This window comes from Sarcophilus harrisii, chromosome 3, assembly GCF_902635505.1.
Source record: "Sarcophilus harrisii chromosome 3, mSarHar1.11, whole genome shotgun sequence".
NCBI classification, from domain to species: domain Eukaryota; kingdom Metazoa; phylum Chordata; class Mammalia; order Dasyuromorphia; family Dasyuridae; genus Sarcophilus; species Sarcophilus harrisii.
Window position 1 is genome coordinate 274,889,467 of NC_045428.1, and position 26,999 is coordinate 274,916,465.

Genomic DNA, 26,999 nt, shown 5'->3' on the forward strand with positions numbered 1-26,999 from the left:
TGGAAATAGTTGGAACTATGCTCAAAAGTTATCAAACTTGCATACCCTTTGATCCACAGGCTACTAAAACCATATCCCAAAAGTTATAAAAGAAGGGGAAAGGGACCTGTATGTCCGAATGTTTGGGCCCCTTTTTAGTGGCTAAAACTGGAAACTTGGTGCCATCAGTTGGAGAATGGCTGAATAAATTTTAATAAATTTGGAATATTTTTCTTGAAATGAAACAGGATAATTTCAGAAGGCCTGGAGACTTACCTAACTGATCTGGTGAAATTTGGGGAAGGAATCATTATTACTTCAACAACAATAATATGACCAGTTCTGATGGACCAGGCCATCCTCAAAGCGGATAACAAATCATTTCTAATGGAGCAGTAATGAACTGAACTAGCTATGGAAAAGAACTCTGGGAGATGACTAAAAAACCATTACATTAATTCCCAGTCCTACATTTACCCACCTGCATTTTGTTTCCTTCCAAAGCTAATTGTACAATATTTCAAGTCTGATTCTTTTTTGTACAGCAAAATAACGTTTTGGTCATGTATACTTATTTGTAAATTTATATTTTAATATATTTAACATCTACTGGTCATCCTGCCATCTAGGGGAGGGGGTGGGGGGGTAAGAGGTGAAAAATTGGAACAAGAGGTTTGGCAATTGTTAATGCTGTAAAGTTACCCATGCATATATCCTGTAAATAAAAGGCTATTAAATAAAAAAACAAAAATAAGATAAGGGTTAGGATAAAATGCTAAACCTATGCTCTGATCATTTCTGGGAGTTTAGACCTAGTGCAGATCATACCACAAATATATCAGTCCCATTCAGAGTTTGGACTAAGGGAAATTATGAAAGTGACTCCCTAACATACAACAAGGGATACTTTTAAAATATTTTTAATGTAAGTGCATATTTTTTTCTTTTTCTTTCCTTTCCTTTTCTTTTTTTGGCTGAGGCAATTGGGATTAAGTGACTTGCCCAGGGTCACACAGCTAGAAGTGTTAAGTATCTGAGGCCTGGTTTGAACTCAGGTCCTCCTGACTTCAGGACTGGTGCTTTATCCATTGCACCACCTAGCTGCCCCATTCCTACATATTTTAATGCTAGATAATTGGATTGCTCATGGTTTGTAGATCTTTTAGAATCCTAAAACTAAAGCTGGCTAGGATAGTATGTATAATCAATAGGATTAGGACATAGAATCACATTGAGCTTTACATTTTGGCTCAGATATGTGGCATTAAGCAAATCATTCAACTTTTCACAATCTCAGTTCCTTCATCTATCAAACTATTTGCATTAATTATCCCCCAGGACTGTTGTGGAAACAGTGCTTTAGAAGTCTTAATTTATATTTTATAATTTATAAATTTGTAATTTATAAATTAGCATTATATAAATGTGAGCTGTTTTTATTAACTTGTCCAACCCCTACTTTGGCAGATTAGGTAATCAGAGATTCAGAGGAGTTGTCACAAGGCTTTTAAGTAGAGCTGGGTGTCTCAAAATCCAGTCAAGCATTCTTTTCACTAAGTCAGTTTACATTTGTTTTACTTGTAAAGTATTTAAACCCAGGCTACTGGGACTTGGGGCAGCCAAATTTCAAAGATTGCATGTTTTTTTCTCTTTTGTGCTCTTTTACCTTTTAATAGTATTTTATTTTTACAATTACATGTAAAAATAGTTTCCAGTATTCATTTGTGTAAGATTTTGAGCTTTAAATTTTTTCTCCCTCCCTTCCTTATCTCCCTCTCCCCAAGATAGCAAGCAATGTGATACAGGTCATACATGTTAAATTGTTTTAAACATACTTCCATATTTGTCAGGTTGTGAAAGAAAAATCAGACAAAAAAAGGAAAAAAATGATGAGAAAGAATAAGCTAACAAACAAAAGAAAATGAAAAAGAAGAAAATACTGTACTTTGATCTGCATTCAGTCTCCATAGCTCTTTCTCTGTATATGGATAGCAATTTTTTCTCCAAGTTCCATGGAATTGTCTTGCATCACCACATTGCTGAGAAGAGCTAAGTCATAGTTGATCACCACATAATCCTGCTGATAATTGTGCAAAATATTCTTTTAGTTCTTCTGCTCACTTCACTCAACACTGGTTCTTGTAAATCTTTGCAGACTTTTCTGAAATCAGCCTGCTTATCATTTCTTATAGAACAATAATATTCCATTACATTCATATATCGTAGCTTATTCAGCCATCTCCCAATTGATGGACATCCACTTAATTTCCAATTCCTTGCCACTACAAAAAGAGCTGCTGTAAACATTTTTGCACATGTGGGTCCCTTCCAGGGATTGTATTTGGACAAGATATTTAGTCTGGGAATGATGGATGAGGTTCAGAAAGAGATCTGCCAATCTGCCTCCCTGGGATGATAGGGTGTGGATTTTACGCTGCCTATATATGGAAGATCCAAGTTTTTCTTTCTTTTAAATATGTATATATTAGTTTGTTCTGCCTTCCTTATTCACCGTCTGACTCCCAATGTGGGGCTACTGAATGCTCAGATTGAGGGGGATTTGCTCATTATTCATGTATCCTAGGATAGTTCTGTCTAGGCAAAATATAAATTTTGGTTATGGATAAGCTTTTGGTTTTTAATGTATTCAAACAAAGATAGGACTTCCTAGGTACAAATGTAATTTAAGCAAATTCTATTACATCTTTTGTGAATGTATAGAACCCAGTTATTTAGACTCAGGCAGTATTAAACTGATAAAAGTGAAAAACAACTGCTTTATCCTTTTCCTAACGCTGGAGAAAAAGGATAACTAATGAAAAATTAATGTTTTTTCTCTCATTAATGTTTCTTCTAAATCCTTTTCTTTTGGAGGATTAAACCCTTTCTACAAATTAGTATGTGATAAGGCCCTAATAGAATCAGTGAATAATACAATATATTCAGTGAATTATTTCTAGTAATTTGGTTTGGAAATTAGTTGTTTAAAAGAAAATGCAATTTTATTATTAAAAATTTTTTTTAACTTGACAAATACTAATAACTTGAACTTTTTACATGGAAAAAAAGTATGTGACAACACAAAGTAAATTATATTTCAGTTTGGAGTCATTTTTTGAAAATAGTAATTGTACACTCAATTCATCATGGGCAGGTAGGTGGCATGGTGGAGGTAGTACAAGACCTGGAGTCAGAAAAACCCCTCTTGCTGCCTTCAAATTTGGCCTCAGAAACTTACTGCATGACCCTAGGAAAATCACTTGATCCTATTTGCCTCAGTTTCCTCATCTATAAAATGAGCTGGAGAAGGAAATGGCAAACTGCTCTTTGCCATTTATCTATCTTTGCCAAAAAGACACCAAATGGAATTATAAAAAGTGAGAGATGAATGAAAACAACTGAATAACAAAAATGTTCACCACAGGTCCAAAAGTTTTCCTGCTTGTTCATGTTTCCCTCTGAACTTCATTCTGTATATTTTTAAGGGCTTCACTGAACTTCCTTTCTTCCCTCCTTTCTTTTTTCTTCTTTCCTTTCTTTCCTCCTTCTTTCTTTCCCTCCTTTCTTCCCTCTTTCCCTCCTTCCTTTTCTTCTTTCCCTCCTTTCTTCTTTCTTTCCCTCCCTTCCTTCCTTTCCTTCCTCTTCTTTTTTCCCTTTTCCTTCTCCCTTTTCCCTTTCTTCTCATTTTCCCCTTTTTTCCCCTAGGTTCTCCCTTCCCCCTCTTTTTTCTTTCATTTTCCCTTTTTTTTTTTTTTCCCATCCTTTTCCTCTTTTCCCCCCTTTTTCCCCCTTTCTTTTCCCCCCCTTTTCCCTTTCCCCCCCTCTTCTTCATTTTCCTTTTTTCTCTCCTTTTCCATTTTTCTCTTTTTTTCCCCTTTTCCCTTTTTCCTCTCTTCCCCCTTTTTTCCTCTCCTTTTTCCTCCTTTTCCCCCTTTTTTCCCCCTCCTCCCCCTTTTCTCTCTCTTTACCTACCATTCTAATTTATCATTAGAGTAAATATTACTTAGGTAATTGAAGACAAAACAATTTAGTGTTGGTAAATTAAACTTAATGCCTTAAGTTGAATCAGAAGTGAGCTTATTACCTGTGAGTTCTCTCTAAAATCAATCAAGTCAGCAAGCATTTAAGTGCCTTCTATGTGCTAAGAATTGTGCTAAATGCTGGGAATATAAAGAAAGGCACAAAGCAGTAGTCCACCTGAATAACGTAACAGCCAAATTGTAGACAGGATAAGTTAGAGATGATCTTAGAGGAAGGCACTAGCATTAAGGAAGATTGGGAAAGGCTTCCTGTAGAAAGTGGGATTGACAGCATCCCTGCCAGAGTACAGAGTTGGAACTGAAATCAAAAAGACTGGGTCAGATCTTGCCTCTGACTCTAGTTGTGTGGTCATAAGCCAGACATTTCCCTGAGATTCAGTTCCTTCATCTGTAACACTGCAGTCATAATGCCTTTTAATACCTCCATCCCAGGATTGTTGTGAGGCTTAAATGGCATGGTGTATGAAAGTGCTTTGAAAACTTTCCTTAAATATCAATTATTATAATTTTGTTATTTAATCATTTTTTAATTGTGTCAGACTCTTCATGGCTCCATTTGAAATTTTCTTGGCAAAAATACTGGAATAGTTTGTCATTTCCTTCTTTAGCTCATTTTTATAGATGAGGAAACTGAGATTAGCAGGATTAAGTAACTTATCCAGAGTCACAGAACCAGTAAAAGTATGAGGCCAGATTTGGCAACTCACTAGGGTCTTCAGACCCCAAGCCTGACATTCTATCCACGGAGCCACCTAGTTGCCCAAAATTAAAAAAAAAAAGTTTTTGTTATATTAATTAATTAATTGATATTAAAACAAAAAAGAACTGAGAATCTGACATAGAGCATTTTGGGCATGCTCTGAACACACTGTAGCTGTCATTTTCTTTGTTTCTTCAGAATTTGGTTCCTCTTTCCTCATGTTCCAGCCAAAATCCCATCTTCTACCAGTAGCTGTCCCAATTCCCCTTAATTTTAACTCCTTCCCTATGTTGATTGTTTCTGGTTATCTATATATAACTTCTTTGTGTTACATAGTTAATTGCATTTTGTCTCTCCCATTAGACTGAGTTCTCTGAGAGCAGAACTCTGTTTTCCCTTTCTTTTTATTCTTAGCACTATCCCTAGTGGCTGGCACTTAATTAATTTTATTGATTATCTGACTTTTAGTGAAACCAAATGTTGGGAAAAAGAATGATGATCATAGTGAGGACCAACAATTTCAACACCCCTCTTCAACCCTAGCCTAGGTCCAACATGAGGTTTTCTTGGGGCAGCTCTCCTGGGACTGTTTGCCAATTCTAAAGGTTCATGATGCAATTTAACTGGCATCTGTATTAGTCCTGGATGCTCCCCTTCACATTCATATTCTTCCCCTCACCAAACCTCTAAGGTTCATAGCCACAGTTGGTTGTAAAGTACAATTCCTGAACTGTGAATGAGGAATAGAAATAGGAAAATTTGTTAGACAACAAAACATTATGTGGGAATTCTTTCCGTACTTCCTCCCCCAAGGACTTTGTTCCTTTCCTAAACATTTTAGAAAAAAAAAAAAAGAATGGAAAGGAGAGAGATTCCTCAATTCGTCTACATCTTAGGGGATTTGGGGCCAAAATTTCACATTTATCAACTAAGATTTTTATTTTTCCAAATACATGTCAAGAGAGTTTTCATTATTCACTTTTGAAATACTTTGTGTTTCAGTTTTTTCTCCCTATCTCCTTTACCTTGCTCCTCCCCAAGAAAGCAAACAACCTGAAGATTAAATATATGCATATCTTTTAAACATATTTCCATATTTGTCATGTTGTACAAGAAAAAATCAGACTATAAAAGCAAAAAATATAAGAAAGAAAAATCAACCAAGCAACCAAACAAAAACAGATGAAATAATATGCTGCCAACCACATTTAGTCTCCATAGTTTTCTCTCTGAATGCAGATGGCTCTTTCCATCACAAGTCTATTGGAATTGGCTCGAATCACCTCATTGTTGAAAAGAGCCAAGTCCATTACAGTTGATCATCACATAATCTTGTTATTATGTATAGTGTTCTTTTGGTTCTGTTCACTTCATTTAGTATCAGTTTTCGAGATCTTTCCAGGTTTTTCTGAAATCATCCTGCTCATCATTTCTTATAGAACAATAATATTCTATTACCTTCATATACTATTAACTTATTCAGCCATTCCCCCAATGGGGGGCATCCACTCAATTTCCAGTTTCTTGCCACTACAGAAAAGGGTCGTCACATACATTTTTGAATCTTGGAGACATTAGTTTTCTTTGTGCAAAAACTTTTTACTTTAATGTAATCAACATTATCCATTTTGCATTTATAATATTCTCTAGTTCTTCTTTGGTCATAAATTCCTCATTTCTCCACAGATTTGACAGATAGATTATCCCTTGCTCTACTAATTTGCTTATAGTCCCACCCTTTATGTCTAAATTGTGAATCCCTTTCAACTTATCATAGTGTAAAGTGTTAGATATTGGTCAATGCCTAGTTTCTCCCATACTATTTTTAATTTTCCTAGCAATTTTTGTCAAGTAGTGGGTTCTTATTCCAGAAGCTGTAGTCTTTTTTTTAATCAAACAGTGGATTACTATACTCGGACTATTGTTTTCTATATACTTAATCTGTTCCACTAATCCACTATTCTATTTCTTGGCCAATACCAAATAGTTTTGATAACAGCAACTTTATAATATAGTTATAGGTCTGGTACAACTAGGCCACCTTCCTTTGCATTTTTTTTTTTTTTTTTGCTAATTCCCTTGATATTTTTGATATTTCATTCTTCTATATGAATTTTAATAGTTTTTAAGCTTTGTAAAGTAACTTTTTTGGCATTTTAGTTGGTATGGCACCGAATAAATAGATTATTTTAGATAGAATTGTCATTTGTATTATATCAGCTTGGCCTACCCATGAGCATTTGATATTCTTCCAGTTGTTTAGATCTAACTTTATTTGTGTGAAAAGTATTTTGTATTTATGTTCATATAGTTCCTGGATTTGTCTTGGCAGATAGATTCCCAAATATTTTATATTGCTTACAGTTATGTTAAATAGAATTTCTCTATCTTTTGCTGCTGGACTTTGTTGGTGACATATAGAAATGCTAATGGTTTATGTGGATTTATTTCATATCCTTTATATATATATATATATATATATATATATATATATATATATATATGTTTGATTTTTCTTTCTTATAATCATCTCCTTTTTGGTCTGAGTTTTTCTTGTACAACATGACAAATATGGAAATATGTTTAAAAGGATTGCCCATATTTAATCGGGATCAGATTGCTGTCTTGGGGAGGAGAAAGGTAAGGGAGGGAGGGAGAAAAAATTGGAACACCAAGTTTTTTAAAAGAATCAGATATTTAATCTATATCATAGGGGTCCTCAAACTTTTTAAATAGGGGGCTAGTTCACTGACCCTCAGACTGTTGGAGGGCCGGACTATAGTAAAAACAAAAACTTTGTTTTGTGGGCCTTTAAATAAAGAACCTTCATAGCCCTGGGTGAGGGGGATAAACATCTTCAGCTGCTGTATCTGGCCTGCAGACCGTAGTTTGAGGACCACTGCTATATCAGATCATTTGCTGTCTTGGGGAGGAGGAAGATAAGAGAGGGAGGGAGAAAAAATTGGAACACAAAGTTTTTTTTTAAAATGAATTTGGCAAGATAGAAATTATATTTTATATGTGGTTTATATCAGTTTGCTAAAGTTAATTATTTCTAATAATTTTTAGTTGATTCTGCAGGATTCAGTAAATATATCATCTTCAAAGAGTAATAGTTTTGTTTCTTCATTGCCTACAATTCTTTCAGTTTCTTTTTCTTCTCTTATTGATAAATCTAACATTTTCAGAATAGTAATGGTGATAGTGGGCAAGCTTGTTTCATTCTTGATCTTAGTGGGAATACTTCTATCTTATTCTTATTGCATATAATGCTTGCTGATAGTTTTAGACAGATGCTACTCATCATTTTAAGGAAAATTCTCATTTATTCCTATGCTCTCTGGTGTTTTTTAAATTAGGAATGGGTGGTGTATTTTGTCAGATGCTTTTTCTAAATCTATTGAGATAAAGATATGATTTCTGATAGTTTTGTTATTGATACGGTCAGTTATACTGATAGTTTTCCTGATGTTGAACCAGCCCTGCAATCCTGATATAAAGGATTTGTGATTTATAAGGAAACTGGGTTAATTAGTTATACGATTCTCAATTCTTATAAATGAAGTTTTTTTTTACCCTTTAATTTACATAATCAGCCTTTGCCCTCTTCCAAATAAGTGAGCAGAAAGATTTAGGTGCCACATTTGCAGTTTATGGAAAATAATAAAACTTTCCTCATGTGAATGTACAGTGAAGTTATCTGTGTGTGCCCTTTTATATAATGAAGTGTTTGTTAGTTGTGAGGTGATTCCTGAGGGAAGATGACTTCTCCTTTAGATAATAGGCATGTAGGTTCTCATCTACTTTCCCCCAAGAGTATTCTAACCTTTCCCACTAAGTGCCAGATTAATACCTTGACAGATTTCAGCATGACATGATATAACCATCAACATATCAAAAGATGTTTCACTCACAGGCTACCTAATCTTCCACAGAGATAATAGCACATTTTTATTTTTTATTTAATTTTTTATTACAGCTTTTTATTTACAAAACATAATTTTTCAACATTGACCCTTGCAAAACCTTGTGTTCCAAATTTTCCTCCCTTTCCCCAACCCCCTTCCCCAGATGGCAAGTAATTTAATATATGTTAAACATGTTAAAATATATATACATATATATTTATACAGTAATCTCAGCATATTTTTTTTTTTTAAATCAGAGTTCAAGGAAGCTAACTTTTGATGAGTAGGGCTAGCCAGGCTTGTTTTTGGATGGAGTCCTTTCTGCTGCTGCTGTTCAACTTCTCTGATTTTGTAAAGATAATTAAACTGTGGGGCTGGGTCCCGTTACATTTCACCCAATTTTCATGGTTGAATGCCATTTATTTTAGCTTAGGATTTCATTCCTGAAACAGTACTGCATACGGTGGTAAACACTTGTCCTCAAAATAGGCTTCTTTCAGAGCCATGTGTCACAGAGAGAAAGAGTACAGTACATTGACCAGGCTGCATCAAGATAAAACTAATCCTTGTGGCAATGAGACTGGTTGGCAGCAGCTTTCTGTGACAAATGATTGCGTGGGCTCAATGATTTTATGGAAGTATAAAGTTCCATCTCCTCCACATAAAACACTCTCATTAATGGGTTCTGCACAAGAAAGGGGACAGACAGAAGGGGAGAGACACACATCAAATATTAACTATCTGGACTTTTTTATTATTATTATTATAGGAGCGACAATACAAAGATTGATTTGGTGGTCAGTACGGTCTCCAGCACCTCAGAGAAGGACCTCTCAGACAGGAGCAATGACATTGGTAAGTAAGGACAATTTTATAGTTTTGCAAAGTTATAAATAACTTTGGAGCACTTGGCTTGCTGTAATCTGCTATTCCAGGCAGTAACTGCATAGGAGGTAATATGGCAAGATTAATGATACTTTCTTGGTTTTGTCCAATTTTGTGAAGAAGGGAAATGAAAGTGGTTTCCACATTTAAACAACATTATTACTTTTTTTTTTTTTACTTAATTTGGTTTTATATCTAATGAAAGTTGTCAACAACATTTTTTTTTTAAGTTAAAGACTCATGAATCTTCAAATTTTGTGTTAGAAAATGATGCAGAGTAGAGAAGTTTGGTCCTATCATAGGTAGATAGATACCAGTCTTCTTGAATTAACGAGTTACTCAGGGTCTTTTATAATCCTGGAAATCAAGAAATCATATGATTAACATGAAAATAGTTCATACTTTATCTTTATAATTGAAGAGGTTCAAAGCTTAGTAAATATTTTGTGAAGAGGAGAAGAAAATAATACTTCCAGTTGCCATTTTAAAAGCAGAAAGATCTGATTTGTGTGTAGCTTACTTAGGAAACCTGGTTTTAGGGACCAATTTTATATGGAAACTTTCCAGGGTCATCTTCTCCAGGCACTCAATAGACACATAGCCCAATGGACTTTGTAAAAGGTAGAAGCATTTTGTGCTCTAAATATTACTTCCTTACTATTTCTTATTCATGTGTATTTCTTTCTAGAATCATATCTTTTCATGCATTAAGTAACAGGCTTAATAATGTTGAGGGATGCTGAATGTCAAGGTATAGAATTGAGTTGACAAAGAAAACATTAAGCAGAACTAAATCTTTTATCTTTGTGGAAGAATGCTTGCTGTGGATCTTAATTGGTTACTAGAATTTCAGTAAATGGCTATGTTGAAAAGGAAGCATTAATAAAGACCCTGATAGACTTTTGATGAAAATGTTATTGTTTTAATATGTTTGTCATGTTGAAATAAAGAAACAACATCATGTAGAGGACTTAGAGTAAAAAGGCTTGAGTTTATTTCTTGCCTCTGATACATGAACTCTTGGAACCTCCATTTTCTCATCTGGAAAATAGAACTAGTAAAAGTCCCATGATGGAAAATGTTATATACATCCAGAGAAAGAACTGACATGTTCTGAATGCAGATTGAAACATACTATTTGCAATTAAATGCTTTTTTGTTTTTCCTTTTGTTTTGTTTCTTCTTTCACAATATAACTAATGTGGAAATATGTTTTATGTGATTGCACATATATTACCTATATGAGATTGCTTGCTATCTTGAGGGGAGGGAAGGGAAGGAGGGAGAAGAATTTGGAACTTAAAATCTTATAAAAAATGAATGTTAGAAATTGTCTTGACTTGAAATTGGAAACAATGAAATATTATAAAATAAAAAAAAATTAAAATAGGGTTAGTAATAATTACACAACTGATCTCACAGATTCTTTGGCGTGGAAAGGACATTACATTTTTGCATCTAGAGATGACTAGCCTCATGGATGTTTTTGGATTGGATTTGTGATTTCAGTTATGTAGAGAACTTCTAGTGAGGGTATAGAATTCCCTGTACCAGTTCAAACTGGCAACTGATTTGTAATTTGCAATTTTAAGAGAGTTGTCAGAGATCTGAGAGTGATGCACAATTGGTCACATAGCCAGTATTTGTCTTAAATCTAGTTCTTCCTGACTCCAAGATCAGTTCTGTACCAGCTACATCACCTTACCTCAATTCTTAATGAGATGACATTATTCAGTCTCCCAAACTGATACAAATATACATATACTATTTGATCAGATGTCCTTTTATTTTTTATTTTTTTTTTAGGGAAAGAGAACTCAAATGATAAATAAAGCATCAGATAGAAAGGCATACGTGTTTTATTCCCACTTGCCCCAGTGGAATTTAAACTCTTAAGGGCTTAGGTCTTTTTATTTGCTTACTTTATCTTTGTATCTCTAGTGTTTTCCACATAATGGTTACTTAATTATTGGATTGTATTAGATGAAAATATAAAAGGAATGAAGATGACCAGTTTGTTTCTGTGTTTTGGAGAGGGGATAAATCTGGTTTTAAATCAGAATTTGAGATGGTGATGAGGGAAAATGTCCATTTGAAAATTAAAGTTATGAAATGGGAATTCAGAAAAAAAGTCTGGATAGGAGATGTAAATTTGGGAGAGTCATTTCATAGCCCTGATAATAGAAACCTTTAAAGTGGATGAAATCCTTGAGAGACAGTGAATCAATCAATAGAAAAAAACTGATGTCTTGCCCATAGAGATACCCATATAAGGGGAGGACAGTTCCACTGATTCCCATCAATTTCGATAAATTTCTTGGTTACAAAAGAACACTTTTTGATTGAAGCAACCATCAAAACCCACTGTGAACAGGGCCTGTACACTTTGAAATAATCAAAGCCATTGTGTGAGATCCATGGCTGGATTACATAATAAGCGATTTGAATAAAAGAAAAAGCAGTTTCAGAAATAAAAGATCTGGATTTCAGAGGTTGAGGCAAGCATGACATTTCTGGTACAGCTTTGAAGAACAAAGGGAGGACTGAGCTGTGACAGAGAAGAAAGAAATCTAGAGGAGTCATTGGTTCTATTGGCATCTCAGAGCAAAGGACCTAAGCTGAGGAAAGTTCCAAGAAAAGCTCAACCTTTTCCCTCACCTTCCCTCAACTATTTGTCTAACCACAAACATTTTAATATAACCCACTGTTTCCTTACCCAAACATTTCCAGTAAACTAAATTTTGCCTCAGTTGCAAAGAGACCTAGGATTAATTAGTGCAATCATAAATGTTAGATTGGATAATAAATCATCTCTGCTTAGGGGTTAGAAATTTCCTGCATTGGGGGTCAGAACTATTGTGACTAAATTCAGAACTTTTCAAATAAAATAAAAAATCTTAAAACTAAAGAGAAAGGAACCAAGTGGGTTGTTGAGAGCCATTGTATTGCCCCTTAGGCTTAAAATCACTAATTATTATAATGGCTAATTTTATGTAACAGATAAGGCAATTTAGATAGTGTAGTACATAGAGTGCCTGGCCTGGAATTAAGAAACCCTGAGTGCAAATCTAATTATAGCCACTTACTAGTTATATAACTGGACAAATCTCTTAACCTCTTTCTGCCTTGGTTTCCTCAACTATAGAATGGAGACCATAATAGCACCTACCTCCCAGGGTATGAGATAATAAATAGTAAATGAGATAATATTTGCGTGGTTTTTAGTACAGGCCATGGCACATAATTGGTGTTTAATAAATGCTTGATTCCTTCTTTCCTTCCACATTAAAGAGCAAAAAGGAGAAAAGGTTATAGAAAAAGATAGGTCAGAGGTAGGAAAACCATGTTTTGTAGACCAAAGAAGGTGGGAGCATCAAGAAAAAGGTTTTGAGTTAACAGTGTCAAATAGAGCAAAGAAATCAAGAATGAGGATAACTCCAAAGGTGATATTTTCAGTATTTTTTGTTTGTTTGTTTTATACTTATGGCATTTGTTTGTTGCTTTGGATCCCGGAGGAAATTATTATTTTAGAGTAGGGATCACTATAATTTTGTCTTTCAAAATTAGTTTTAATGGATATTTTTTGTTTTTTATGGTATCACAATTTCCCTTGTATGTCTCTCCTCCCCTTCCCAAAGAGTCGTCCATATAACAAATAATATTTTCTTTTTAAAAATAATAGCTTTTTATTTTGAAAATAAATGCAAAGATAATTTTCAACATTCACCCTTACAAAATCTTGTATTCCAAATTTTTCTCCCTATCTTCTTCCCACTTCCTTCCTAGACAGCAAGTAATCCAATATAGATTAAATATGTGCAATTCTTGTAAACATATTTATACAACAAATAATATTTTCAAAAGACAAAAAAAAAAAGAACATATCTGCACAGTTAAATATGCAGAAAATATTCGGTAATATGGGCAATGTGCCACACTTTTGGACCTCTCAACTCTACATAGGGGTGGGTTTGGGATTATCTTCTTATATCTTTTCCTGTTTTGCTGCATGAATTTTTAAATATTTTTGTGTGTTGTTATTACCATTAATATTATTGTAGTTATTGTGTGTATTATTTTCTTGCCTCTTCCTATTTCCCTTTGCATCAGTTTAGGTAGATTTTTTTCATGCTCTGTATTCACTATTCATTATTTCTTACACCACAGTAACATTCTATCACATTCATGTACCACTTTTTGTTTATTTCCTAATCATTTGGCATCTACATTGTTTCCAATTCTTTGCTATCACAAAAAAAAAAAAAAAGCTATGAATTTTTTGTAGTATATGGAGACTTTTTTTCCCTCTCCTTAGAAGGGGGGAATTATTTATGAAAATAAAATATTCTGAAAAGTAGTTCAGATGTTTGAAACAATTCAGATATAGTGGAATAGACTATTAACAGGGATAAGGACTGCCCCTATGGTTTAACTGATACTGAGAACTACCAGGTCAGGAAATGCTTTTTCTATCAGTGCAAGCAAGTCAACACCTTTTTTTTTTTTTTTTTTGGACAATTGCCTAGGATGCACATTAGTTTAATTGACTTGCCCAGGGTGACACAGTAGGTAGGAGAGGCAGGTCTTGAATTCAGATATTCCTGCTTTGTAGACTGGCCCTCTATACTACTTGTGCTGGCTCTCTTTGACCTACTGACTCTTAGAATAATGATGCATTCCTTTGTAAAAAAAAAGCCACTAATGCCATCATTGTCAACTATAAATAAAACTATTTTCTTTTAGCAAAGCTATTGTAAGAGAAATATCTTTTTTTTTTTTTTTTTATTTAATAGCCTTTTATTTACAGGATATATACATGGGTAACTTTACAGCATTAACAATTGCCAAACCTCTTGTTCCAATTTTTCACCTCTTACCCCCCCCCTCCCCTAATGTCAGGATGACCAGTAGATGTTAAAATATATTAAAATATAACTTAGATACACAATAAGTATACATGACCAAAACATTATTTTGCTGTACAAAAAGAATCAGACTCTGAATTATTGTACAATTGGCTTGTGAAGGAAATCAAAGATGCAGGTGTGCATAAATATAGGGACTGGGAATTCAATGTAATGGTTTTTAGTCATCTCCCAGAGTTCTTTTTCTGGGTATAGCTAGTTCAGTTCATTATTGCTCCATTAGAAATGATTTGGTTGATCTCGTTGCTGAGGATGGCCTGATCCATCAGAACTGGTCATCATCTAGTATTGTTGTAGAAGTATATAATGATCTCCTGGTCCTGCTCATTTCACTCAGCATCAGTTCGTGTAAGTCTCTCCAGGCCTTTCTGAAATCATCCTGTTGGTCATTTCTTACAGAACAGTAATATTCCATAATTTTCATATACCACAATTTATTCAGCCATTCTCCAACTGATGGACATCCATTCAGTTTCCAGTTTCTAGCCACTACAAAAAGGGCTGCCACAAACATTCGTGCACATACAGGTCCCTTTCCTTCTTTATAATCTCTTTGGGATATAATCCCAGTAGTAACACTGCTGGATCAAAGGGTATGCACAGTTTGATAACTTTTTGAGCATAGATCCAAACTACTCTCCAAAATGGTTGGATTCGCTCACAACTCCACCAACAATGAATCAATGTCCCAGTTTTCCCACATCCCTCCAACAATCATCATTATTTTTCCTGTCATCTTAGCCAATCTGACAGGTGTGTAGTGGTATCTTAGAGTTGTCTTAATTTGCATTTCTCTGATTAATAATGACTTGGAGCATCTTTTCATATGACTAGAAATAGTTTCAATTTCTTCATCTGAGAATTGTCTGTTCATATCCTTTGACCATTTTTCAATTGGAGAATGGCTTGATTTTTTATAAATTAGAGTTAATTCTCTATATATTTTGGAAATGAGGCCTTTATCAGAACCTTTGACTGTAAAAATATTTTCCCAGTTTATTGCTTCCCTTCTAATCTTGTCTGCATTAGTTTTGTTTGTACAAAAACTTTTCAGTTTGGTATAATCGAAATTTTCTATTTTGTGATCAGTAATGATCTCTAGTTCTGCTTTGGTCATAAAGACCTTCCCTTCCACAGGTCTGAGAGGTAAACTATCCTATGTTCCTCTAATTTATTAATAATTTCATTCTTTATGCCTAGGTCATGAACCCATTTTGACCTTATCTTGGTGTACGGTGTTAAGTATGGATCAATGCCTAGTTTCTGCCATATTAGTTTCCAATTTTCCCAGCAATTTTTATCAAACAGTAAGTTCTTATCCCAAAAGCTGGGATCTTTGGGTTTGTCAAAGACTAGGTTGCTATATTTGTTGACTGTTTTATCCCTTGAACCTAATCTATTCCACTGATCAACTAATCTATTCCTTAGCCAATACCAAATAGTTTTGGTAACTGCTGCTCTATAATATAATTTTAGATCTGGTACAGCTAAGCCACCATCATTTGATTTTTTTTCATTAATTCCCTTGAAATTCTTGACCTTTGTTTTTCCATATGAACTTTGTTGTTATTTTTTCTAGGTCATTAAAATAGTTTTTTGGGAGACTGATTGGTATAGCGCTAAATAAATAGATTTATTGTAAGAGAATTATCATATGAAATTGTAGAAAATTGCTATTTCAGATCAAATGTAGGCAGCCAAAAAAAAAAAAAAAATTCTAGCTTCTAGTTAGAAGGAAAATCACTTAGTCTTAAAACTAAGTTGACATTTTCTGATTTTAGCAGACTTGAAACATTTATTATCTCTTGGTGTGAAGTTGCATTTTGCTTGACAAGATAGAAAGCAAAGAAGGTCTCAGGTGGGGACAGGGAATGAATGGAAATGCATATTAAATTACTCATCTCTCCATAGTAAAGGAAATGCTTTTGGTCAGATTGAATGGGAGTGAGTTGAATAACATAACATTTGCTTTTATGATGCCTAAATTTTAATAATTACCTACTTAGAAGGATTTATTATTCCAATTCAACCTCACTGAATTCTATAATTATTCTTTTATCAGCAAGTAAGAAGTAACCTTTCAAAATATGGCATCTTGGTTGATTTAATAAATTCAAGAAAAGCTGTGATTCTTTTCCCATCACCTCTTACAGCTTTTTTAAGATTCTTTTTGGTTAGTGATTCCTTTCTTTTCCTTTCTATTCATATCTCATCAAGTTCTCTACCTCCACTCCTTTACCATGGGTAACTTCCTCATCACTAGATAAGGGTAAGGATTTTTTTTCCTATGTCTTTTTGAGACTTGTCAAAAATAGTCTGCCTTTTTTTTTTTAACCACACTTTAATAACCCATCTTGGTACCCACATGTGACCTGCTATGAAAATAAATGGATTTGCACTGTGTAATAGCTTTACTTTCTAACAACATGTCTGCCTCAGACTTCTAAGGAATGTGTCTGGCTTGGGGCCTGTTTATTTATTAGTGCCAAAGGATTTAATCACTTTGATCTGTTTATAGAAATAGCACCGAGGTAATTGCATTAATACTTTTAACTGAATTTGAAGCCCCTCCCCCCAGATTAATAAAAATACACATTAATTTATCAATTCAAAGGAAAAAAGCTAGAAATACTAGTGGATTTTTCGATATACGATTGTTACATTTTTGAAAAAGGCTATATAGATGTCAAATTTTTATAAACAGATTTGTATTTTAAATGCACTGAAAAAAAATTTATCTTAACCTCTGATGGAACTATTTGTGATACAGATTTTTCTCATTTATGCATTCAGTACATTTTAATTTTTGAATTCATATTTTCTTAAGTCAAGATAGACCCATGTATTGCTTTAGTGTATTCTGTCTGAGGCCAGTCCTTTGGTTCCATTTTAAGGTTCAATCTTTAAATATGTTCTTGTAAGGAGTTCTTGCCTTTATTTATTTAATGTTGGTAGAATTATTCTTCCATGCTTGTGTAGACTGAATATTGTATTATATACCAGGTTCAGGTGTGTCAGAACCACATTAGGTATCAACTGCAGATTAAAATCTGACCTACAAAATGGAATTCAATATTCCCTATTGCTACATTAGGTGCTCTTTTTTATAAGAACAAAACCCTCCAGGCATGGATTTATAAGAAGATTGGAGAACTGAAAAAGAAGGCAAATATTTGTAATAAATCAAAGGGATTAATTTTTCAGAAGCCCCATGGTGGCCTAATTATTAAATGAATTTTGTATTCTATCCATAAAATGTATGCTTCACTTTATATAATAAACTATAATTGAAAAAATGTGAAAGTCTAATTATATTTAAAATATGTGAAAGCATTTTTATTATTCTTATAGTAAATTGAAGAAATCATACCTAATTTATGTGCTTCTTAATACTAATCTAGGCAAATATATACTTGTGTCATTTTCATGAACTTTTCTTTCTCTACAAAGCCATAATTCTTCTGATGTTCCCATTTTCAATCACAAGGATCATTCAGTCAGGAAGCATTTATTTAGCACTTATTATGTGCCAGGTACCATGTTAATCAGTGCGAATACAAAAAAAGGCAAGAACATGATCCCTGCCCTTCAGGAGCTCACATCCAAATGGGAGAGGCAGCATGGAAAAAACTGTATACACAAGGTTTATGGGGCATGAATTATCTTATGATATCAATGATTATCTTAGTGGGAAGACTCTAGTAATGGGAATTGAAGGACTGGGGACCTCGAAAAGGCCTCCCTCCTACATAAGGTAGAATTTAAGCTGAGTCTTGAAAAGAAGCTAGGATAGTCACAAAGTAGAGTTGAAAAGGGAGAGCATCCCAAGAATGAGGGATAGCCAATGGAAAGGATACCTATTCTTCAGATCTCCCAGAATTGCAACCTGGTCATTATCCTCATTCTACTTATTCTCCCTAATCCCACTTGGCCAATCAGTTGTCAAATCTTGCCTTTTAGACTTCAGTATCTCTTGTAATTATCCCACCTCACTGATCAATAAGTAAAGTTATTAAATTTTTACTTAGTTCCAGGTTGCACAAAGGAGCTTACAGTCTAAGGGAAGAAGACGACACACAAAATCAAGCTGAAAAGCTGGTATGGGGAAGCCAGTGTAAACTCAGAATGCAGAACTCAAGCCATGAAAGCCTTATCACCTCTTGTCTAGGAAGAAAGTAAAAGAGAAACTTTTTCTCAGTGGTAAAAGTAAGGCTATTTGTAGATAAAACAGAGAAGTCATTAGTAGGGGGAGAGATTGAAGATGCACATGGGAAATCAAAGATTAGGTAATTACTAAGCTCCCAGAGTTATGTGCCCACTTGGGTAGCAGATATATGATAAGGTATCAGATTTCCTAAAGTTTTGTATTGTATTCTCCCCTTTCTCTCTCCTATAATCCCCTCCCATTGTTTTTATTCCCTATCATTTAGTGATTGCTGAAACATGTTGACAGATTACTTTAGAGCTACTAAAATTGGCTTCTTTAAGCAAAAACAAAAAACCCTTTTGATGTATTTAAAGTATTTAACTTCTACAAACGATTATCAATAAGGAATTTTCACTATAGGCACTCCTCACATTTTACAATGCTTTCCATTCCTGGAAAACATATAAGTTGCAATGATGTAATTCCAGTCTGATTTTCCAGTAGACACAATCATTTAATTGTATTTAGGCTTGTAACCAATAGCCAGTTTCCAAACTTTTTTAAAAAATGATGACAAATGCCATATTTAATCAACTACAAATGACATATCCATCTGTCAAACAGTATAAAGTTTTCTTTAAAATATATATAAATATGGAAATATTTTTTGTAGGACTTGATATGTATAATTGATGGCAAGTTACTTTTTCAAGAGGTAGGAAGAGTGGGAGGGAAGAAGAGAATATGGAACTCCATGACCTAGGCATAAAGAATGAAATTATTAATAAATTAGAGGAACATAGGATAGTTTACCTCTCAGACCTGTGGAAGGGGAAGGTCTTTATGACCAAAGCAGAACTAGAGATCATTACTGATCACAAAATAGAAAATTTCGATTATACCAAACTGAAAAGTTTTTGTACAAACAAAACTAATGCAGACAAGATTAGAAGGGAAGCAATAAACTGGGAAAATATTTTTACAGTCAAAGGTTCTGATAAAGGCCTCATTTCCAAAATATATAGAGAATTAACTCTAATTTATAAAAAATCAAGCCATTCTCCAGTTGAAAAATGGACAAAGGATATGAACAGACAATTCTCAGATGAAGAAATTGAAACTATTTCTAGTCATATGAAAAGATGCTCCAAGTCATTATTAACCAGAGAAATGCAAATTAAGACAACTCTAAGATACCACTACACACCTGTCAGATTGGCTAAGATGACAGGAAAAAATAATGATGATTGTTGAGGGATGCGGAAAACTGGGACATTGATGCATTGTTGGTGGAGTTGTGAACTAATCCAACCATTTTGGAGAGTAGTTTGGAACTATGCTCAAAAGTTATCAAACTATGCATACCCTTTGATCCAGCAGTGTTACTACTGGGATTATATCCCAAAGAGATTATAAAGAAGGGAAAGGGACCTGTATGTGCACGAATGTTTGTGGCAGCCCTTTTTGTAGTGGCTAGAAACTGGAAACTGAATGGATGTCCATCAGTTGGAGAATGGCTGAATAAATTGTGGTATATGAAAATTATGGAATATTACTGTTCTGTAAGAAATGACCAACAGGATGATTTCAGAAAGGCCTGGAGAGACTTACACGAACTGATGCTGAGTGAAATGAGCAGGACCAGGAGATCATTATATACTTCAACAACAATACTAGATGATGACCAGTTCTGATGGATCAGGCCATCCTCAGCAACGAGATCAACCAAATCATTTCTAATGGAGCAGTAATGAACTGAACTAGCTATGCCCAGAAAAATAACTCTGGGAGATGACTAAAAACCATTACATTAAATTCCCAATCCCTATATTTATGCACACATGCATTTTTGATTTCCTTCACAAGCTAATTGTACAATAATTCAGAGCCTGATTCTTTTTGTACAGCAAAATAATGTTTTGGTCATGTATACTTATTGTGTATCTAAGTTATATTTTAATATATTTAACATCTACTGGTCATCCTGCCATCTAGGGGAGGGGGTGTGGGGGGGTAAGAGGTGAAAAATTGGAACAAGAAGTTTGGCAATTGTTAATGCTGTAAAGTTACCCATGTATATATCCTGTAAATAAAAGGCTATTAAATAAAAAAAAAAGAGAGAATATGGAACTCAAAATTTAAAAGAAGAATGTTAAAAAAAATTTTTTTACATATAATTGAGAGATATATTATTTATATTATATATATATAAATTCAAAATATAAATAGAAAATATATAAAGTGTATAATAGGACACAGTGAATAGAATGCCAGGCTTAAATTTAGGAAAATTCATCTTCCTGAGTTCAAATCTGGCCTCAGGCATTTGCTGTGCTAACCTGAACAAGTTACTTAACCCTAATTGCTTCAGTTTCCTTATCTGTAAAATAAGTTGGAAAAGGAAATGGCTCTTCAATATCTTTGCCACGAAAACTCCATATGGGGTCATGAAGATGTGCACATGACTGAAAAACGACTGAACAGAAACATATTATATATAACCCATATATACATAACTAAATAGTAACATGAAATTTGATTTACTATGGTATAGTAATATAACATTCAGTATTATTACTACTTTTTTTCTTTAACATATATAAATAGCAATTGTTTCTATATGGCCAGAAAACCTGAGGATCTTCTCTTCCCAGAAAGATTTTTTTTTTTTTTGACTAGGTAAAGGAAGTTATTCTCTGCTTCATTACATAGGCTTAATCATTATTGGCTTTACATCATTACAACTTATATGTTTTCCAGGAATGGAAAGCATTGTAAAATGTGAGGACTGCCTATAGTCACAATTCCCTATCGATACTCTTTTGTAGACATTAAATACTTTATATACATCAAAAGGGTTTTTGTTTTTTGCTTAAAGAAACCAATTTTTAGTAGCTGTAAAGTAATGTCAGTGTTTCAGCAATCACTAATTAATTGATAGGGAATAAAAACAATGGGAGAAGATTGTAGATGAGGGAAAGGGGAGAACACAACATAATATTTCAGAAGTCTGATACCTTATCATCTCTCTGCTACCCAAGTGGGCATGTAACTCTGGGATGCTTGGTAATTACCTAATCTTTGATTTCACCTAGCATCATAGGCGTTGTTAAAGACCCCAGCTTAAAAAGTGGGTCTCCCACTGCATCCGGGCCAGCTCCAATCATCCTGATCTATATCTTGCCACTGGATGCAGATGGCTCTGGAGGGGAACACAGTTGGGGACTTTGCACAGCCCAACTCATTTACATCCAATTCACTTGCATGTCATGGCTCACCTCCCTGATTCATGGTCTTCTTAGAGTAGGAAAGATAAAATAGCATTCATAAGGAACACAGCCTTTTTCTCCTGACACTGCTACCTCCCTGCTATTGGCTTTCATCACTTTACCTATGAACCATTGCTATAACTGCTGGTGGGTTTCCCGCTTCTTCCGCTCGGCTGTCCCATTAGTTCCCTAATTCAGACAACTAATCCTGTCACTCCTTGAGGTTCTCCTTCTCTAATCAGTAAACTCCAGGAGCTCCTTGGAACTCTGTTAACTTTCAAAGCCCTTCCCAACATCATCTATTCCAGCCTTTCCAGTTTTCTTACACCTTACTCCTAATCACATACCCTTCAGTCTAAAGATTATAATCCTCTTGCTGTTCTTCAAGCAAAACACTCCAACTCTGGACAGCTTCACCATGTCCACATGGAGTGGATATCTCCTGCTTCTTATCTGTTCCTTCTGACAGCAGCGGGGTGGCTCAGTGTATAGAATTCTGGGGCTGGGCTCTAGAAACCTAAGTTCAAATGCAGCTTAAGCCACTTAGAGCTGTGTATCTCTGGACAAGGCTTTCTACCTTAGTTCCTCAACTATAATAAAAATAACAATAGGACCCACCTCTGAGGATTATTGTGAGGATCAAATGGTTAGATAATATTTATAAAGGTCCTGACACATAGTAGATGATTAATAAGGACTTGTTTCCTTCTACCTTCTTCCTGGCTTTCTTCTAGTCCCAGGTAAAATCCCATATTCTTTAGAAGCCTTTTTTGATCTGTGTTAATGCTAATTACTTCCCACTGTTGATTATTTGCCATTTATCCTGTATTTATTTTATTTGTTCAGGGTTGTTTTACTCCCCCAGTAAACTGTGAGCTCATTAAGAAATAGAGACTTTTACCTTTTCTTTCTATTCCCAGCACTTAATACTATATTTGGCATGTAGTAGGTGTTTAATAAATGTTTCCTTGACTATCTGACTGGACTGAACATCTTTATGATGGTCATGGGACTCATAAGGGCTTTTTTCAGGGAGATTTGGACAATATTTTTGAGAATACTTTTTTTTAAGAGATTTACAAGTTCTAAAGGCTATTCTAGAAAAGACCCAAGGAAAAATTGCCAGTGGAAGTAAGCATAAATCTAGCTCTATTATCTCAAAATAGCAACAAATATATCAGAATAAAAGAACAATCAAAATAGATGGAAACCCTCTGAGTAATGAAAAGCTGAAGAAATAAAACTGAAGAAATGTGTTAAGCCCACATCCAAAAAATTCCCCAGGGAAAGGGGTAATTATTATTAAAGAATAAAGAAAAGAAATGTCTCCAGCAAGAAAGACCAGTTCAACAAAAAGATCCCGCTCTCTCCAAGAAGCAAACTGAATCTGTGTGAGAACCTTTTAAGTAGTTAATAACCTTATTAAGAAGAAAAAAGGGAAACCAGAAGATCTGGCATTTGTAAAGATGGAATTAAAATCATTGAAGGAAAAACTAAGAAATGAAACAATGATTTGACAGCATTTTATAATCTAAATAAACCACTGACTATATTCTCTGGAGAAATTTCTGAACCCAGTGAAAGACAAAAGTGAAGAGGTAGCAAAGCAAATATATATATATGTATTAAAGTACTGTACTGCTGAGAGAAGATATGAGATGTGGGAAAGTAAAGATAACAGCTAAAAGACAATTTGATAAAAATATATGAGAATTATTAACCTACCATAAATATATGGAAAAAAACAATAAATTTTAATGCCATTGTTTAGGAAATTATATAAGAAAACTCAAGCATGTTGAAAATGAGCAAAGAGATCAACAGAGAAATACTGAAAACTTTTACTCTAAAATCAGCAAGAATGTCCCCTATGGCCATTATATACTTTACATAGTTCTAAAAGTACTATATATAGCAATAAGACAAGAAAAGTAGGTTAAATAAAAATTTTAAATATAGAAAATAATTTAGAAAACTCAAAAGAATTGACCCAAAAATTCAGATAATTTCAAATAGATACAAAATAAATCCACACACACACACAAAATCATCATCAGTATTTCTATATATTGCTAATTTAAAAAAAAAACAGGAAAAGTTGATAGGTTAGAAATAGCATTTCAAAATCAATTTATATGGAAGTAGTAACATGGGACTTATAAATACAAGTAAGAATGAATGTTTGTGGTAATATAGGATGGTTTGAATAATTGGAAAATCATTTCAGGACTTATGGGCATTGTTATTGTAATAAATATTTTAGTACTAAAAAAATTTATCTGCAGGTTTGACACTAACATTAAAGTTTTAAGGGGATATTTTATAGAATTAAAATGATCAAATTCATATGGAAGAATGTTGCAAAACGATGAAAAAATGTGTAATGGCATAGCTACATTTCAGATTATGAGATTATCCAGTGATTATCAAATCTTTTATGTTAATCAATAAGATATGATTCAGTGGATTAGATTAAAAAGGATTTAGAAGCTAGTGCCTACAGTAAGTGTTCTTACCTTTTTTGGGTCATGGTCATGGTCTCCTTAGACAAAACAAAATTGCCAATTGCCCCATCTTACCTACCCTCCACCATAATTTTGTTTTAATTCATAACTGACAGAAATGCTAAATTTCAGTTAGAGATTAGTGAATATAAGGATATGCTTTTTTAAAAAATCTAAATAGAAGAATCCCCTTAAATCTATCCCTGAATCTCTTGGGAAATTAGGGGCCAGGTTCTGGACCTCAGATTAAAAACCCTTGATTTTCAGTGAGCTCTCCTATTGGAGAAATCCAAAAGCGCAGATTCTCAGGGAAGGAATCCACTATTAAATAAAAATTCTTGGGCAAGCTGGATGTAGTTTGGTGGAAAATGGATAAAAGTTCTAAATATCATAAATCATACCATATGAAATTAAAGGAGAATGAAAGGTTAATATCTTTTACAACTATGGACTCCATAAAAATTCTTAACTAGTTATAATACAGAGAAAAATTTAAAGATAATCAGATTATTTTAATTAATACATATATTTATTCAAAATATGACTAAATTTATTTGAAATAAAAAAGCTTTTGCATTTAAAAAAAAAAAAAAAAAGCAATGAAGCCAGGATTAGAAAAAGTGAAAGCCTAAGAAAAATCTTTGCATTAAATATTTCTACTAGAAGCCTGAACTACAAAATCAATAGAAAATTGAATAGAAGCTATAAGCAAGCAAATAAAAGTTTTCATAATTGATAATAATCAGAAAAGTATAAAATTGAATAACTGAAGTGGCAGTTCTCAAACTTTTTGGTCTCAGGAATTCTTTATACTCTTAAAAATTCTTGAGGACCTTAGAGGTTTTTGTTTATGTAGGATATGTAGAAATTTAAAACTGATTAATTTTTCAAGTTTTAGTTCATTTTATATAATAGTATGTCACATATTAATATGACATTCTAGTGAAAAATAACTTCTCAAACATTAAAACATGGGAATAATTTCATTGTTTAATATATTTTTGTAAATCTCTTTAATGTCTGGCTTAATAGTAGATAGCTGGATTCTCTTATTTACGTCAACCTTCAGTTTGTTGTGATATGTTATTTTGTATATAGCCCTGGGCTTCCAGTCAGAAAAAAATCTGAATTCTCATCTGATCTCACACCCTGATTAGCTGTGTAGTGATCCTAGGCAAGTAATTTAACCTCACTTTGCCTCAATTTCTTCATCTGTAAAATGTGGATAATTATAGCACTTAGCTTCCGGGATTGTCATGAAACAAATGAGATAATATTTGTAAAGTAACTTTAAATTATTTTATTAGCATACATCATTATATTATTATATATTATATAAATTAGCTTATGATAAGAGCTATATGTGTTAGTTTTTTCTTTTTTTAAATTATAAAAATCTAGTCTCACTTGGAAAAGGGAAGAGTATTTTATAGGTAAATAACATCATAGTATGATTATAAAATTGTTTTTCACTTTTTTTGAATCCTTAAAAAGATCTTGAGGAACCAAGAGGGTTTTTTAGATCACACTTTGAAAATTTATTTGAAAATTAGTCCACAAACTAATGACAGAACAGAATATAGAAACCATATTATTAAATAAAATAAAACTTTTAAAATAATAATAATAATATATATATATATATATATATATATATATATATATATTATATAATTAAAATAAAGAAAAAAAATCAGACTTAGTGAAACTGTAAAAGAAGACATGTTAATTGATTTCTGGTTAGAGCTCTAGGTTGGTCCAACCATTTTGGAAAGCTTTGTGCACTTAAAATGAAGATACAAAAGGGCTCTCACTCTATAGTCTCACTAATAAGTTTCTGTCTTGAGAAGGTTATTGAAGGAAATAAAGACTTATTTGTATAAAATATGTTACAGGAGTACTATTTGTATTTCCTGGACAGCTAAGCTGGCACAATGAATAGAATGACAGGGCAGATGTCAGAAGGACTTGAGTTCCAATATAGCCTCAGACATTTACCCATGGGCAATTTTTTAATCCTGTTATGTTCTTGCAAAAAAATAGGATTATATCCTAAATATTCCTTGCTTGTCTAAATAATGATCATCTGTAAAATCACCTAAATTTTTGTCTAATTTACTCAAATTTTTGTACTTTGTGTTATTTCAAAGCATTAAAATATATTTTATCTTAGACTTTTAAAGACCTCAAAATTCATTTCACCACTTTTTCACAATATTCAAAGATGTTTTCTGTGTTAGAAATTATGCTTTTAAAATGCATTTTATTTTATTTCTTGTCCATCATCTTTATTTTGGAATGTATACTTCTTCATTTCCACATAGCTATAACAAAGAATTTTTTTTATTAAAGCTTTTTATTTACAAAACATATGCATGGGTAATTTTTCTTTTTTTTTTTTTTTTTTTTTTTTAAATTTTATTTTATTTTATTTATTTATTTTTTTAATTTAATAGCCTTTTATTTACAGGATATATACATGGGTAACTTTACAGCATTAACAATTGCCAAACCTCTTGTTCCAATTTTTCACCTCTTACCCCCACCCCTCCCTAAATGGCAGGATGACCAGTAGATGTTAAATATATTAAAATATAACTTAGATACATAATAAGTATACATGACCAAAACATTATTTTGCT

The 26,999-nt window shown here is 33.3% G+C and overlaps 1 protein-coding gene across 6 annotated transcripts in view; it reads left to right on the forward strand.

Moving 5' to 3' along the window:
- Window positions 1–26,999, forward strand: part of SH3KBP1 (SH3 domain containing kinase binding protein 1) — a 453,585-nt gene that overhangs the window by 398,856 nt on the left and 27,730 nt on the right. For all 6 annotated transcript variants that reach the window (XM_031959528.1, XM_031959530.1, XM_031959529.1 and 3 more), the window contains one exon: window positions 9,397–9,482. In XM_031959528.1, coding sequence (XP_031815388.1) covers window positions 9,397–9,482 — 86 coding nt within the window. The remainder of the gene's footprint in view (window positions 1–9,396; window positions 9,483–26,999) is intronic.